Source organism: Cyclopterus lumpus, chromosome 4, assembly GCF_009769545.1.
Source record: "Cyclopterus lumpus isolate fCycLum1 chromosome 4, fCycLum1.pri, whole genome shotgun sequence".
NCBI classification, from domain to species: domain Eukaryota; kingdom Metazoa; phylum Chordata; class Actinopteri; order Perciformes; family Cyclopteridae; genus Cyclopterus; species Cyclopterus lumpus.
The window spans coordinates 700,288-716,017 of NC_046969.1; the positions used below are offsets into that span (position 1 = coordinate 700,288).

The 15,730-nt window shown below is 41.6% G+C and overlaps 1 protein-coding gene across 4 annotated transcripts in view; it reads left to right on the forward strand.

Annotated features, from left to right (window-relative positions):
* The window catches only part of patj (PATJ crumbs cell polarity complex component), a 139,205-nt gene that overhangs the window by 22,982 nt on the left and 100,493 nt on the right, over nucleotides 1-15,730 (forward strand). For all 4 annotated transcript variants that reach the window (XM_034529891.1, XM_034529892.1, XM_034529893.1 and 1 more), the window contains exons 12-19: nucleotides 1,360-1,485; nucleotides 6,862-6,911; nucleotides 7,003-7,059; nucleotides 7,325-7,459; nucleotides 7,903-8,091; nucleotides 8,298-8,366; nucleotides 8,819-9,007; nucleotides 15,459-15,671. In XM_034529891.1, the coding sequence (XP_034385782.1) occupies nucleotides 1,360-1,485; nucleotides 6,862-6,911; nucleotides 7,003-7,059; nucleotides 7,325-7,459; nucleotides 7,903-8,091; nucleotides 8,298-8,366; nucleotides 8,819-9,007; nucleotides 15,459-15,671 (1,028 nt within the window). The remainder of the gene's footprint in view (nucleotides 1-1,359; nucleotides 1,486-6,861; nucleotides 6,912-7,002; nucleotides 7,060-7,324; nucleotides 7,460-7,902; nucleotides 8,092-8,297; nucleotides 8,367-8,818; nucleotides 9,008-15,458; nucleotides 15,672-15,730) is intronic.

The window sequence follows — 15,730 nt, forward strand, 5'->3', positions numbered from 1 at the left end:
AACAGAGCCACGGTTAATGTTAGTACGTCCAGCCGTGCTTATCCTCGTAAGGTACAGACGCTGGCATGAAAATAGGTCCATTGACTTCCCTCTTTCTGGCCAGTGCAGTGGGACGTTACCCAACACGTCGCTGTCAATCTAGCGATTGCCGAATTGATCACCAACCAATTGCCGCACATTGACCCTTGGTTCCTTTGGGTTCCTGAGGGCAAAGAGTTGGACCAGCAGAACAACTGTCCGGGTGATGCATGAGCAGATGCAGCACAGTTTCAAATAATAGCAGATTGAAATTGATCCGTTTTTGAGTGTCACGTTGATGGGTAAAGTAGTCCCATGATGCATCGCATTGCAATTAATTAATTTATATTCCAGTAAATCATGAAGGAAAATGGTGATTCAAAGTGTTTCACGTAAAATGGAGACATTAAAAGTAACAGCGAATAAAGTGGTGCAAATAAAACCCTAAAATAACAGAATCGATTCACTATTACTAAAAGAATTAATTAGCTTAGCTTCTTTTGTAGCTGTTTATAATCTGCTGTTAGATGTATATCTAAACCTATCTCACGTTAAAAATGAGGTAAAAGGACTTTCTGTGGGTTTATGCTCCGCCAACTTCCTGATTGTGTTGTATTAAACCTGTAATCTGCTCCTGGGAGAGAAGGGAACTCTCCGCATTAAACTTATCGGACCGGTTCTTCCTATTACCTCTCCAAAGCCTCCCTGCCTCGGTTCCCTTCGCCCAGATTAAGATGACAAATTTGTTTACGACTCGGTGTAATTTACCCAAACTCTCCAAGGAAAGCCTGTGATTCTTCCTCCACATCAACCAGCGTCCACGGAGATTAATTCACCCAGTTCAGGGTCATTTCTTTTTGTCTTTCCATTGGCCGGCGGCCTGCACTGGTCAGCCTCCAGGCCAGAGTGGGACAAGAGATTCTTTTTTACAAAAGCAGAAGAGGAGCGCAGGACCCTTATCTCCTCCAGACGTCTCCTTTATTTCATTACTGAGAGAACACAGAGGACTGGGAACCAGCTGAGTTTCCAGCGCCGGGTTATTTCCGAGGCTCTCTTATCTACAGAGACTTATGATGAGTTACGATGAACCTGACAGGAAAATAAACTCAAATTATATAGATTGCCAATGGTAATGATTAGTCACGAGGTCAAAGGTCTGAGCACCCTGTTCCCCGGAGAGCGTTTACATGCACTAAAGTGTGCCATAGCAAGGATTTAATATGAGAATAGAAAATCTAAACAAAAATGATTATCAATGAGGAAGACGGGGCACACTTTGGAGGATTCATGCCATGAATGCTACACATGGAAGAAATGCACATGTTGATGTTTGTGTGTCAGTGGAGAGGGAGTCGTCTCGCCTGTCAGCGAGGAGGTCGGTGGAGGTCCGAGCTCGCTCGTCTGGGGTTTGCTTAATGACGCCAAGTCTGGAACCGACGTACCCGAACGCAGCACAGCTAGACAGGGGTGAGCACACACACACACACACACAAACACACACACACACACACACACACACACACACACACACACACACACACACACACACACACACACACACACACACACACACACCAAAACAGAGGACTCCACCTCACTGCCCTCTCACTACACTGTGTGTGTGTAGTTTATATGAGAATATGAAATGGAAATTGTGACGTCAATCTGTTGATTTAAATAATGTGCACGTGCACATTGAAACAGCTTTTGTTGGGGGGGGGGGTTACATATAAATCTTTTAACCGTCCTGTCGACAGATGTCTCTTTTATAATGAGAGGTTCATGAAGAAGTCTGTGAAAGTTATTTGTGTGCAGCAGGAGATTTATTTATATTTTTGTTGCAGCACCGAGTGGCCCACTGGTCAGTCCTGTGCTGCCTGCTATTCCACAATATTTTATGCACACAGCAAAACGATCCAAACGGATAAATAATAATACAGACGGCTTTAGAAATCCAGTCCACTCGTATGGCATCGAACACGTGGAGTTCAACCGCTGTGGCCAAAAGATATGTTGTGTTTTTGTGTAAAATAGATTAACTGCCACAGTTCTAGATGAATGCTTTCAGCTCCTCTGCCAAGCGTTGACACAGTTACAGCTTTATATTTCTTGTTACAGGCTAATCTGCTCATTACCATTTCACCATGTGGTTCTTATTTACTTAGAAAACCTACCTACAGCCGTGCAAAACAGGAAGTGGATAAATGGAATGAGCTGTGATCATTATCAGTGTTTAAGAAAAGAAAAAAGCCCACTAAGTGAAGCGTCTGCAGACATGTCAACGCAGGCCTCTCCACAGCACTCCTCCCTAAATTATTTCCTCTCCTCTTTTCTTTTTTATTCCTCATTAGCTTTGCTAAGTGGCCAAAGCGCCACGCTAACACTTAGCACGCCGCTCCCGGGCCAACAGATGTAAAGTGTCCGAGCTGTCAGCGATGTATTACTCTGTTTATTCAGCCAGGCGCTGCAGATTAATTACGCTGTGAAGGCCGAGGTTAGCAATGCTAATTTAATCAGAGGCTGGTGTGACTGCTGGAACAATAGCTCCAACGGATGAGGAGAACACAGAGGGGTTCTTCTTCTTGTTCTTCTTGTTCCTTCTCTTGTTCTTCTTGTTCTTCTTCTTGTTCCTTCTCTTGTTCCTTCTCTTGTTCTTCTTGTTCTTCTTCTTGTTCCTTCTCTTGTTCTTCTTGTTCTTCTTCTTGTTCCTTCTCTTGTTCTTCTTGTTCTTCTTGTTCCTTCTCTTGTTCTTCCTTCTCTTCTTCTTGTTCCTTCTCTTGTTCTTCCTTCTCTTCGTCTTGTTCCTTCTCTTGTTCTTCTTTTTCTTCTTCTTGTTCCTTCTTCTTGTTCTTCTTCTTGTTCCTTCTCTTGTTCTTCTTTCTCTTCTTCTTGTTCCTTCTTCTTGTTCTTCTTCTTGTTCCTTCTCTTGTTCTTCTTTCTCTTCTTCTTGTTCCTTCTTCTTGTTCTTCTTCTTGTTCCTTCTCTTGTTCTTGTTCTTCTTCTTGTTCCTTCTCTTGTTCTTCTTTCTCTTCTTCTTGTTCCTTCTCTTGTTCTTCTTGTTCTTCTTCTTGTTCCTTCTCTTGTTCTTCTTTCTCTTCTTCTTGTTCTTCTTGTTCCTTCTCTTGTTCTTCTTGTTCTTCTTCTTGTTCCTTCTCTTGTTCTTCTTGTTCCTTCTCTTGTTCTTCTTCTTGTTCCTTCTCTTGTTCTTCTTGTTCCTTCTCTTGTTCTTCTTTTTGTTCCTTCTCTTGTTCTTCTTCTTGTTCCTTCTCTTGTTCTTCTTTTTGTTCTTCTTCTTGTTCCTTCTCTTGTTCTTCTTGTTCCTTCTCTTGTTCTTCTTTTTGTTCTTCTTCTTGTTCTTCTTCTTGTTCCTTCTCTTGTTCTTCTTTTTGTTCTTCTTCTTGTTCCTTCTCTTGTTCTTCTTCTCGTTCCTTCTCTTGTTCTTCTTGTTCCTTATCTTGTTCTTCTTTTTGTTCTTCTTCTTGTTCCTTCTCTTGTTCTTCTTCTTGTTCCTTCTCTTGTTCTTCTTCTTGTTCCTTCTCTTGTTCTTCTTTTTGTTCTTCTTTTTGTTCCTTCTCTTGTTCTTCTTCTTGTTCCTTCTCTTGTTCTTCTTTTTGTTCTTCTTCTTGTTCCTTCTCTTGTTCTTCTTTCTCTTCTTCTTGTTCCTTCTCTTGTTCTTCTTGTTCCTTCTCTTGTTCCTTCTCTTGTTCTTCTTTTTGTTCTTCTTCTTGTTCTTCTTCTTGTTCCTTCTCTTGTTCTTCTTTTTGTTCTTCTTCTTGTTCCTTCTCTTGTTCTTCTTTTTGTTCTTCTTCTTGTTCCTTCTCTTGTTCTTGTTCTTCTTCTTGCTCCTTCTCTTGTTCTTCTTTCTCTTCTTCTTGTTCCTTCTCTTGTTCTTCTTTTTGTTCCTTCTCTTGTTCTTCTTCTTGTTCCTTCTCTTGTTCTTCTTTTTGTTCTTCTTCTTGTTCCTTCTCTTGTTCTTCTTGTTCCTTCTCTTGTTCTTCTTTTTGTTCTTCTTCTTGTTCTTCTTCTTGTTCCTTCTCTTGTTCTTCTTTTTGTTCTTCTTCTTGTTCCTTCTCTTGTTCTTCTTCTCGTTCCTTCTCTTGTTCTTCTTGTTCTTCTTGTTCCTTCTCTTGTTCTTCTTGTTCCTTCTCTTGTTCTTCTTCTTGTTCCTTCTCTTGTTCTTCTTGTTCCTTCTCTTGTTCTTCTTTTTGTTCTTCTTCTTGTTCCTTCTCTTGTTCTTCTTCTTGTTCCTTCTCTTGTTCTTCTTTTTGTTCTTCTTCTTGTTCCTTCTCTTGTTCTTCTTTTTGTTCCTTCTCTTGTTCTTCTTCTTGTTCCTTCTCTTGTTCTTCTTTTTGTTCTTCTTCTTGTTCCTTCTCTTGTTCTTCTTTCTCTTCTTCTTGTTCCTTCTCTTGTTCTTCTTGTTCCTTCTCTTGTTCCTTCTCTTGTTCTTCTTTTTGTTCTTCTTCTTGTTCTTCTTCTTGTTCCTTCTCTTGTTCTTCTTTTTGTTCTTCTTCTTGTTCCTTCTCTTGTTCTTCTTCTTGTTCCTTCTCTTGTTCTTCTTTTTGTTCTTCTTCTTGTTCCTTCTCTTGTTCTTGTTCTTCTTCTTGTTCCTTCTCTTGTTCTTCTTTCTCTTCTTCTTGTTCCTTCTCTTGTTCTTCTTTCTCTTCTTCTTGTTCCTTCTTCTTGTTCTTCTTCTTGTTCCTTCTCTTGTTCTTCTTGTTCCTTCTCTTGTTCTTCTTCTTGTTCCTTCTCTTGTTCTTCTTGTTCCTTCTCTTGTTCTTCTTTTTGTTCTTCTTCTTGTTCCTTCTCTTGTTCTTCTTTCTCTTCTTCTTGTTCCTTCTCTTGTTCTTCTTGTTCCTTCTCTTGTTCTTCTTTTTGTTCTTCTTCTTGTTCTTCTTCTTGTTCTTCTTTTTGTTCTTCTTTTTGTTCCTTCTCTTGTTCTTCTTCTTGTTCCTTCTCTTGTTCTTCTTTTTGTTCTTCTTCTTGTTCCTTCTCTTTTTTCTTCTTGTTCCTTCTCTTGTTCTTCTTGTTCTTCTTCTTGTTCCTTCTCTTGTTCTTCTTGTTCTTCTTCTTGTTCCTTCTCTTGTTCTTCTTTCTTTTCTTCTTATTCTTCTTTCTTTCCTTCTTTATTTTCTTGTTCTTGTTCTCTTTCTTTCATTCTTTTCGTCTTGTTCTTTCCTCCTTTCTTTTGTTCTTGTTCTTCTTTCTTACTTTTCTTCTTGTTCTTCTTCTTTCATTCCTTTCCTTTTTTTTCTTCTTGTTCTTCTTGTTCTTCTTTCATTCCTTTCTTTTTTTCTTCTTGTTCTTCATTCTTTCTTTTCTTGTTCTTGTTCTTCTTTCATTCCTTTCCTTTTTTTCTTCTTGTTCTTCATTCTTTCATTCTTGTTCTTTCTTTCTTTTTGTCTTGTTCTTCTTTTTTCATTCCTTTCCTTTTTTTTTTCTTATTCTTCATTCTTTCATTCTTGTTCTTTCTTTCTTTTTGTCTTGTTCTTCTTTTTTCATTCCTTTCCTTTTTTTCTTCTTATTCTTCATTCTTTCATTCTTGTTCTTTCTTTCTTTTCCTTCTTTCTTTTTGTCTTGTTCTTGTTCTTCATGTTCTTATTATTGTTCTTGTTGTTCTTTCTTTTCTTGTTCTTCTTTCTTTTCTTGTCCTTGTTCTCTTTCTTTCTTTCTTTTCGTCTTGTTCTTTTCTTTTCTTCTTGTTCTTCTTTCTTTCCTTCTTTCTGTTCTTGTTCTCTTTCTTTCTTTCTTTTCGTCTTGTTCTTTTCTTCTTTCTTTTCTTATTCTTCTTTCTTTCCTTCTTTCTTTTCTTGCTTTCTTTCTTTCTTTTCGTCTTGTTCTTTTCTTCTTTCTTTTCTTCTTGTTCTTCTTCTTTCATTCCTTTCCTTTTTTTCTTCTTGTTCTTCATTTTTTCATTCTTTCTTTTATTGTTCTTCTTTCTTTCTTTTCTTTCTTTCTTTTCGTCTTGTTCTTGATCTTCCTTCTTTCATTCTTTCTTTTCTTCTTGTTCTTTCTTTCCTTCTTTTTTTCTGTCCTCCTCCTTTCTTCTTTCTGCAGTGGTGGTTCCCACCCTGAAATCCTGAAGGGCCAGTGAGCAGACGGAGGGTTTCCCTCAAAGAGGCGCTCTGTAATCCGCTGTGGAGCCGTCACATTTGTCCTCCTGTGATTTAAGGAGGTATTGTTGTGTGTGTGTGTGTGTGTGTGTGCACATGCATTAACCGCCCCCACCCCCACAGTTGAAGTTGCTTACTTAACAGTTTACATTTGAGTCATTTAGATGTTTTGCTTCTAACTGGTGAATTCCAATGAGGTGACAGTCGGCCTGCGGCAGAGATGAAGTGAAATGTTTCCACTGCATCAGAGCAAGAAGAATACCTCCACGGTAGTTCTGCTGCAGCGGCACCAGCACGACATGCTCCATCCGTACCATTGCCTCTAGCAAAAGATACAACTCCTCTCTTTTTACCGCTGGTCAGCCCTGTGTTGCCTGCAATTCCACAATATCTTAAGTATGTGAGAAATTCAACACAACAGCCCTTACAACTGTACTTGTGCTACAGTACGACTCGTTCATTGGCATCACTCTCAGTACACGTTGTGTTACCGTACCTGAGGTTGTAGTTAACGACCTGTAGGAAGCTGCTGTGTTTTTAATGGTGTGTGTGTGTGTGTGTGTGTGTGTGTGTGTGTGTGTGTGTGTGTGTGTGTGTGTGTGTGTGTGTGTGTGTGTGTGTGTGTGTGTGTGTGTGTGTGTGTGTGTGTGTGTGTGTGTGTGTGTGTGTGTGTGTGTGTGTGTGTGTGTGTGTGTGTGTGTGTGTGTGTGTGTGTGTGTGTGTGTGTGTGTAGAATTGTGGGCTAAATGGGAGCAGGCGCTGGGACCGAAGTACCAAGTTCTGGTGAGATCACACCGTTTTATACATTTTCACTGACACTGTCCTTCTCTGATGTTAAATACTGATGCGTGTGTGTGTGTGTGTGTGTTGTCAGGTGGTGAAGTTGGATCCTGTTATCGAAGACGATGCAGAGCTGCAAAAATCCTCCAAGGTGAGGAAAGGCACAGCGTTGGAGCTGAGAGTTGTAAACATGAATAATTAGCACAGCAGTTTGTTAATATGGTTATTTTGGAGGCTGCAGTCGGTGGCTTGATTCTGAAAGATATTTATTAATATTTGTTCACGCCCATTTCATGTCAATGAGTGTAGGTGGAACATTCGAACCACCTCTTCTACAGTGTAGCACCACAGTCCTTTAGTGTCCTGGCTGAGCTCTGTGTTGTATTCGGTATCTTCTCCTCATCGTGTGCGTACAGCTGCTGCCCGTCCACACCGTGCGTCTTGGTGTGGAGCTGGACTCGTTCGATGGGCACCACTACATCTCCTCGGTGGTTCCCGGGGGCCCCGTGGAAAAACATGGAGTCTTGAGGCCAGAGGACGAGCTCCTGGAGGTAACCACAAGTGTACACACACACACACACACACACACACACACACACACACACACACACTCTTGTTGTAGACGATGAGAAAGCTCCAGCTGGAGGTCAGACTGGTTCTTGCAGATGCAACTCTGGGTCCACTTCTTTCTGGTCATTAAATGTCACCACTCGAGGTCATCATTGAACAACAAGGCCAGTTTTATTCTTCACTGTCAAGTCTTTGTAGCTATTGATCCTGATGATCTTCAATGCTTTGGAAGCCGCTTCTCTATTCAAACAGCCTCTCCATTAATGTATGGCTGACCTTAACACAAATCTCAGAGCCAGATGACCATCTTGAGTCATGACGGACCAGCATAAACTACAGTGGTTGAACATATACCATATATATGTATAGTATATACATATAGGGCCAATATGTTTGTGAAATATGTCATTTGGTGTGTGTGTAGGTGAATGACGTTCAGCTGTACGGGAAGTCTCGTCGAGAAGTGGTCTCGTTCCTTAAAGAAGTGCCTCCTCCGTTCACTCTGGTCTGCTGCCGACATCCGACCTCTGACCTGGAACCTGAACCTGAACCTGAACCTGTTCTACAGCCTGGACCTGGACCAGTAAGACACTCGCAACCCAGTGTGGAGGAGGTGAGGGCATCAAGGAACACACACACACACACACACAATATCAACATTTGTAATGAGACTTTTTATTCAACACTGTAAAATCACATTTATGTTTACTGCAATTTGTTCTACTGTCTACAACTCCAGTTTCAATGCTTCAAAAACACTTTACGGATCCTTTTGTCAGGCTAAAGTATAAAGTGTGCGATACGTTTGGGTGTGTTCAGATGGAGCTGAAGCTGTCGTCGATGCTCTGCAGAGAGAGCGTCATTGAACAGCAGCAGGCGGACGGACAGGTACCCTGTCTCGCTTTACTCACCATGCATGACGTCACGGACACGTGTGCAAAGTAGACATGAACTCACAAAAGTGATAATGCAAGAACCTTTCCAGATTACGTCTGTATGTTCTTTATGTTTGTGGCATGAGGTTTTGCAGTCGCAGCGTCATAGTTAAAAGATATGATTTGGGATTCATTTGAAACTACTTTTTTAAGATGGATTTAGAGATTGATTAAAATGAATAATTATGTAACATTACTAATGTTCTTTTTTCCACAAAATATATACTTTTTTATGGAAATTACAAGCATAGTTATTATTGCAACTGAAAAATGTTTTAAAAAAATTAATGCAATATAGCAAGTTTCTTTTACTTAATACTTAATGTATCATCATCTCATTGTCATGCAAGAAAATAACTTGACAGGAATGCATTTCTGTGGGATAACGTTGTTTTTGTGTGTCAGGAGGAGCAGGTATCCCCTGTTGACGAGATACTGATGAAGGCTCACCTTAACCGGGAAGAGGAAGAGGAGGAGGATGAAGATGAAGATGAAGATGAAGGGGAGCTGGCTCAGTGGTCTCCAGACATCCAGATCCTGGAGCTTCAGAAGGAGAGAGACAAAGGCCTCGGCTTCAGCATCCTCGATTACCAGGTGAGGACAACACTGTCCTTCCTCAAGCTGCAGGAGGCCTCAAACTTTCTAATGGCCACCAGGGGGCGACTCCTATCTCGAGTCAAATAGACCATACAGCAGGGTACGCTGTAGGCGGGCTTCCTGTGATTGACAGGTCACTGCTACGCCGTTGTACCTGTTTGTACAAGTTTAAACCCTTTTACAGTGTGTTTTCCCTTCATGAAAGTGAATTGTAAAATGACTCAATCAGCCTTCAGTCTTGCTTAGCTCCTCCCTCTCAAGCGTCTAGTCTTTAGCTCACAAACCAAGGGGTGACGTCACAATGATGCCTTGTACTCTTGGGCGAGACAATACATTATAAAAGCCCATTCTTCATAAATGTTCTGATCTGGACGAGGCCAAACATGCTCACTGAGTATCATGAAGAAAGAAAGTCAACATCTGAAATGTTCTGAAATCAAGTTTAGTGTTGTTGGATGAGACAACAATGTATTTAGTGCTGCCAATTTCTATTAGTTAGTAGATGATGATAAACATTAGATACGGTCATTAGACGTATTGCAATCGCTGTGAGAAACGGCACTTCCTCAAATGTTAATGTTTTACTTCATAAAGATTGTTAAAAGGATCGGGTCTTTGTTCCCAGTTGTATGCTGGACAGGATTGTAAAGCCCCTTGGGGCAAATTAGTTTTATTATGTTATGCTGTATGTTGATATGTATCTGATATGTGATGCATTTAATGTCACCTCCCCACAGTAGACCTGAAGCCAGTTAAGTCGTGTTAAACTTAACTTTCTTGAGATGATTTTTGAAAGACATCACGTTGAGCATCGTCGCTGTCTGGAGAGGAGCTTTGGGAAACGCTGGTCTTTTGAGTTTTGTTCTCCCCTTCCCGGCTTTACCCCTCCCCCTCTCTCCTCCGCTCCTCCGAGATGCATTTAAAGGGATTCCAAAATCCTGGATCAGTTTCCGGGTCACAGGAGGGTCTGTCTCATACATCTGACCTTTAACTGAATTATGCCTCAGCATACACTGATGTTTTAGATTGTCTGCCTGGTGTACTGTATACATGGATTAGAAGTTTCCTTTCTAATTGGCTAACAGACATGAAGAAGCCGCATTGATCTCCTGAAGGCGCAGAGCGCTTCTCGTCAAATCGGCGGTTCGATCCCCCAGCTCTTCCACTCCATATGTGGCCTCGCAGCGTATGGATGTGTGTGCAAATGAGTGAACTCTAGAAAGGTGCTGTGCACATGCAAGTCCACTCACCTGAACTCTGGACAGAGTGTGCAGATTTGTTTGAATATGTCCTTTCAGCGTAAAGACTTTAAAACTCTTTTCTCGCTTCCTAATCGGACAGTTTATCACTCTTCTGTCGATCCGTATCTCGCCATGCTGATGAGTTCTGTTTTTACTTTCTGCTGCTGCTTCAATGCAAAAAGCTGCATAGAATAGTTATAGTTGTTATAGTGTGTGTGTGTGTGTGTGTGTGCGTCATGGCTGGTTGATGTTGGCTTCAGATCTTGACACACACACGTTTGTGACAATGATACATTTCTTATTCACTGTAATGTTAATGTTCACCAAGTTAAAGTTCAAGGTTATTGTCGCCTGCAGAGAAACAGCCAGAGCACCTTTCTCATGTTAAATGTATCGACTTATTTAGTTGTATTTATTTACTTGTATTTAGTTTCCATTTTTTCCTGCAGCTTTCCAAAAATGTAAAAGATGTCAGACATAAACGATAGCCTCTAATAATAATGAATAATAAATCTAGCACACAAACCTGAAACCAATTTCAGAACCTTTTCACTTAAAACAGCCTCTTTTTTCTCCTCCTTTCCAAAGTTCACGTTCCTTGTCGTCTGTATGGGAGCAGCACGACCCTAAAGGATGTCGCTGGAACAAAATACATCTTGTGATGTTCTCACACAGAAGAACGTAGAATGTCATCATTTCTCTCACTTTCTCAGATGGTTTCCACCTTCACAAATGACCTTTTGCTCTTTTTCTACAGTTGTCTTTTCTTAATCATCACGTATATGAGACATCTGATGTCCATACAGGTTGTGACTGACATGAAATATCTCACACTCAAAGAGAAAGCTTTAGATGTGTCCTTACTTTAGAATGTCCTCATTATCCAAAAAAGCCCAAATAATGGATGAAATATTTAGTTTAAACTTTCGGAGAATATCCTCACAAAAAAAGACCGAAACCCTTTTTCCAAAACAAGTTCTCTCCTTTTCTCTTTTCTTGCACTTTTCCTAATTAAATGGACAAGAAACATAAAACATCTACGCTTCCCCAGAAATGTCCTCTCTTTTGTAAAGAACATTAGCAAAAGTAAAATAACTGATGGGATGAATATGTTTTACTTTAACATGCATTCTTCACCCCTCCAGTTGAAACGGGTTAGGCCAATTTCTGAAATATATATTAAATACATAGTTTTATTTGAATCTTTCCTCCTCATTTAAAGTGCATTTTAAAATAAAAGTACCAATAATCTGAGTTTCTGACTCCTGCATTTCACCTTTTAGAGTGAAACCGAGTCAACGATGTTTCTCAAAATACAAAGAAGCAACTTCTCTCCCTCTCTTCCGTCTATATCTCTCGCCCAAGGGCACGTCGGTCCAGTGTTCCTGCCAAAGTGTTTCCTGTTACTGACCGTCCGGCTGTCAGAGCCCAGTGAAAGATGGTTGCAGGCAATAAGAGAAGAGCTGGTCTGTCTGGACTGGGGCGGATAGCTTCCACTAAAACCTTCAGAACGGGACCAGTTTCATACCAAGAGAAACGCAACGCATGCAGCTCTACTAGAGCGTGGACAAAGAGACTTCATTTGAATTCTAGAAACTCTGTAGTTCATAGGTTTATATATTCTTGGACATTCTCTTGAATTTCTAAATGTGCTACAAATCACTTTGCATACTGAATAGTATTGATATTGGAATGGGAACTACACATTCTCGCCAATAATCAGGTCCCCTATATTTTGACTTCTGCACAGTTTTAGATTTCCATATTTTTCTGCAGCATCATTGAGACGCTGATGGAGGGAGGTCAGCGTTCCAGTTCATCCCAAAGGGGTTTGGGTGGGGCTGGCGCCATGGCTCCGTGTAGACCAGTCAGGTTCTCCCACACCAAACTGGGGTCATAATTCCTTCATGGAGCTGGCTTTGTGTCATGTTGAAGCTGGAAAGAGAACAACCCAATAAAACTTAAGTTGTATGCTGGAGCATTAAGATGCCTTCAATGGACCGAAGAGCAGGAAAAAGGAGTGTTCTTCGTGAGGCTTTTGGCCTTAAAGTTCACATTCATTGTGAGAAAGTAGAAACAAAAGTATGGGAAGTTTGTTCTTTATATGAGTGAAACTTCAGAATCCCTGAAAGGTCTGGAGTATGTTAAGAATAGAAAAGTAAAGTCTGAAGTTCACTCTCAAAGTTCCTAAAATACTTTGACTGTTTATTTCCTTTCTAACTGGCATCATACAGGTCTTAACAACTTTGTGAAGACACTCTACATAACCTACATATAAAAAACTAAAACAACTTGTTTTATGCGAAAAGTCGCCCGTGGAAACATTTCACTACTTTTGGCAAAGTATATTTTTAATTTTTTTTTTTCCCTCGCACACTCCTACATTTCTGATAACTCCGCTTTTTATTTATTTATTTAAATTTTATTTGTTTGACAGCGGAGGCCTTTTCTTTTTCCGGAGGATCTTGTAGGAGTGAAGGACCTGAGTTCTGACTCCTCACCACCTGTAGCCATGTTGTTCGGTCTAAAAATACAGCTCGGCTTTGTTCTGGCAGCCTGAAACTTGGCACGGCAGCTCGTGCAGCAGCGCGGGCGATGCCCAGGGTTCAGCGCTGGGGAATTCACAAAATGTACATCTGCTCTAACCAGGAGAGGTATTGTAGTCTGAGGGGTTTGGATTCGGGGAAGGACCGAGCCTCCTGCTTACTTAAGGATACACAGACGAGGGCAGAGACCAGGGCTTGTTTGTGGGCTTTGCCCTCGTTACCTTTGGACAAAGTTGGAGGATTAACTAGAAAAGTGCAGATCTCGGCCAGGTGTGTCTGAACTGGGAGTGCAGGGCAGGACCGTAGTTGAATGAGGGGGGCAATATGTAAGTCACATGATCACGGTGGAACCACAGTGGACGGGCTTCATGGAAACCTCGGACACGGTGTCCATAGAGCTGATGGTGTTATTGCTCTGCCTGCTGTGTTAGAACATGAATGATTTCAGGGTCGCCTTCTTGTGTTATGGCCGTCGTCATGCTGCTTTTTGCAGCCAGTGAACGTAAGTTACCATATCTGGACTGTGGAGGAGTAGAGACGTTGGCTACAACTGGTAGCAGCAGTGACCTGTCAATCTAAGGTAGCCCCGCCCTACAGCATCCTCTGCTTTATGGTCTGTTTGACTCTAAATGACCATAATTTACTAAATGAACATCATCTGTATTGAAGAAGACTTGAAACTAGAGATTGAGACCAAAAACTAATGTTTACAATGTTTACTGAGGGAATAAATCAAGAGAAGTAGAGTCATTTATATAGACTTCTATACAACCAGAGGAGTCGCCCCCTGGTGGTCAGGAGAGAGAATGCAGCTTTAACACATGAAGCATAGACTTCTATACAACCAGAGGAGTCGCCCCCTGGTGGTCAGGAGAGAGAATGCAGCTTTAAGACATGAAGCATAGACTTCTATACAACCAGAGGAGTCGCCCCCTGGTGGTCAGGAGAGAGAATGCAGCTTTAAGACATGAAGCATAGACTTCTATACAACCAGAGGAGTCGCCCCCTGCTGGTCAGGAGAGAGAATGCAGATTTAAGACACTTCAGCATCGGTTGCCGCCTGGTTGTATCGAGCTGAACGAAACCAAATGTAGTGTGGAACGCAGCCACGTGTGGCGGTGGTGTGGCGAGATTAGCACGTTTAGCTATTAGCTCCATTAGCCAAATGCGCTGCAGGACACTGCTGACCGCCGGCTGCTCGCAGCTCCACCCAGTTGACGTAACTACAGTCTGGTGACGGCATGAGAAGACCAGCTCAGGTCAGTGTGTGCAATAGTTGAACGTACTAAAATCCCTTTTCGTACCAAACTCGAGCCCTGCTTTACATGGCCACTGCAGTAATGTTCGATTGAACAAATATAAACCACAATTGCCTTGCCTAGGCGTGCAAATCTGAATTTCATTTGTGATCACAAATTTACCTCAAAGGGTATTTTACAATCTAGAACAGAGTGGACCCTGGCTTCGGGTAAAGAAAAGGTGTTCCTAGTCCCTATAGCGGAAACGAGATTCTAATCTAAAGCGGTTGTTGATCACTCAGACAGGAGTACACAACATTCACTGAAATAGGTCTTTATAAAATCACGAATAACCACAACCACGAGAGGTCCTGAGACCGGCAGATATTCATCACACACACAGATTTATTTTCCTTCATCTTTCCCATATTTAGGTCCAAGATCCAGGTTTTATTTCCTACAAAAATTAGACAAACAAAAATGAGAAAATATTGGACCTCTTAACGATTAGTTTGTGTAGGCCTGTTCTTCCATCAGCTTGCTGGTTGGTGTGTTGTTGTTGTTGTTGTTTCTCTGGTCTCTGTCTCCCCCTGCCTGTCTCTCTGCTGCCTGCCTTCCTGTCTGAACGATGGGACGATAACCGTCTCCCTCTCTCCGGCACACACTCAAAGGTTTAAAGGCAGAGATGGAGTTTTTTCTTTCTTTCTATTTTTCGGTTTCCATCCTGAAAGGTCGATGGTTCAAAACCCGCCGTTGGCAAACCGACTGGTGGCCTCCAGTAGAGGATCGTTCACAGGTCTTTAGCTCAGTGGTACGCTAAGTGTGTGCCAGGGATTTGTTCACGTCCTCCTTTTTGTGTGGGTTTTGAACAACATTTCACCTCCATGAAAAATAGAACAGTAACATTTTATTTATTGTTTTCAAGCATATCAAAATATAAGAAATAATTAGGATAATTATGAGGACCACCATTTAGAAATGAGCTCTGTTAAGAACTAGCAGTTCTGTCACAGCTAATCTCACCTCAACACACTTTTACAGTTTTCCAGGTATTTAGAAATAAATATATATAATATAATATGGAGAGATTAGTACCAGTAAACTGAGGTCTTAAATAGTGAACTAATAATTATGCTACAAATAATATACTTTCTTTATTCTTTATTCTGAATGTCAAAACAAGGTTGCAAGGAGCTTTACGTGGTCAAACCAGGATCAAAAACATTCCAGGACTATATAAAAATAAAATATGAAAGCAGTTCACATTAACAGGATGACATGAATACAATGTTTTGAGAAGTGATGTAAAAGATGTTACTGGTTCTGCAAGGTCTCAGGTCCTGGAGCAGAGCCCTGGAGCCTGGTGTGGTTCGTGTTGTGGGTAGATGACTGATGTGGTGGCGTTCCTCGTCTGTCTCTCCAGGACCCGCTGGATCCCGGTCGATGCGTGATGGTGATCCGGTCTCTGGTCCCCGGCGGCTCAGCGGAGCGCCACGGCAGACTGCTCCCCGGGGACCAGCTGGTGTCGGTCAACCAGACCCAGTTGGACCCGCTCACCCTGGACCAGGCCTTGGAGGTCCTGAAGTCCGCCCCGCCCGGCACAGTCCGCCTGGGCATCCGCAAGCCTCTGGCGGTGGTACGTCGAGGACACCTGCTGGTGTCTCTGGAATGACGTTTATATCTGCTTTTCTTTCT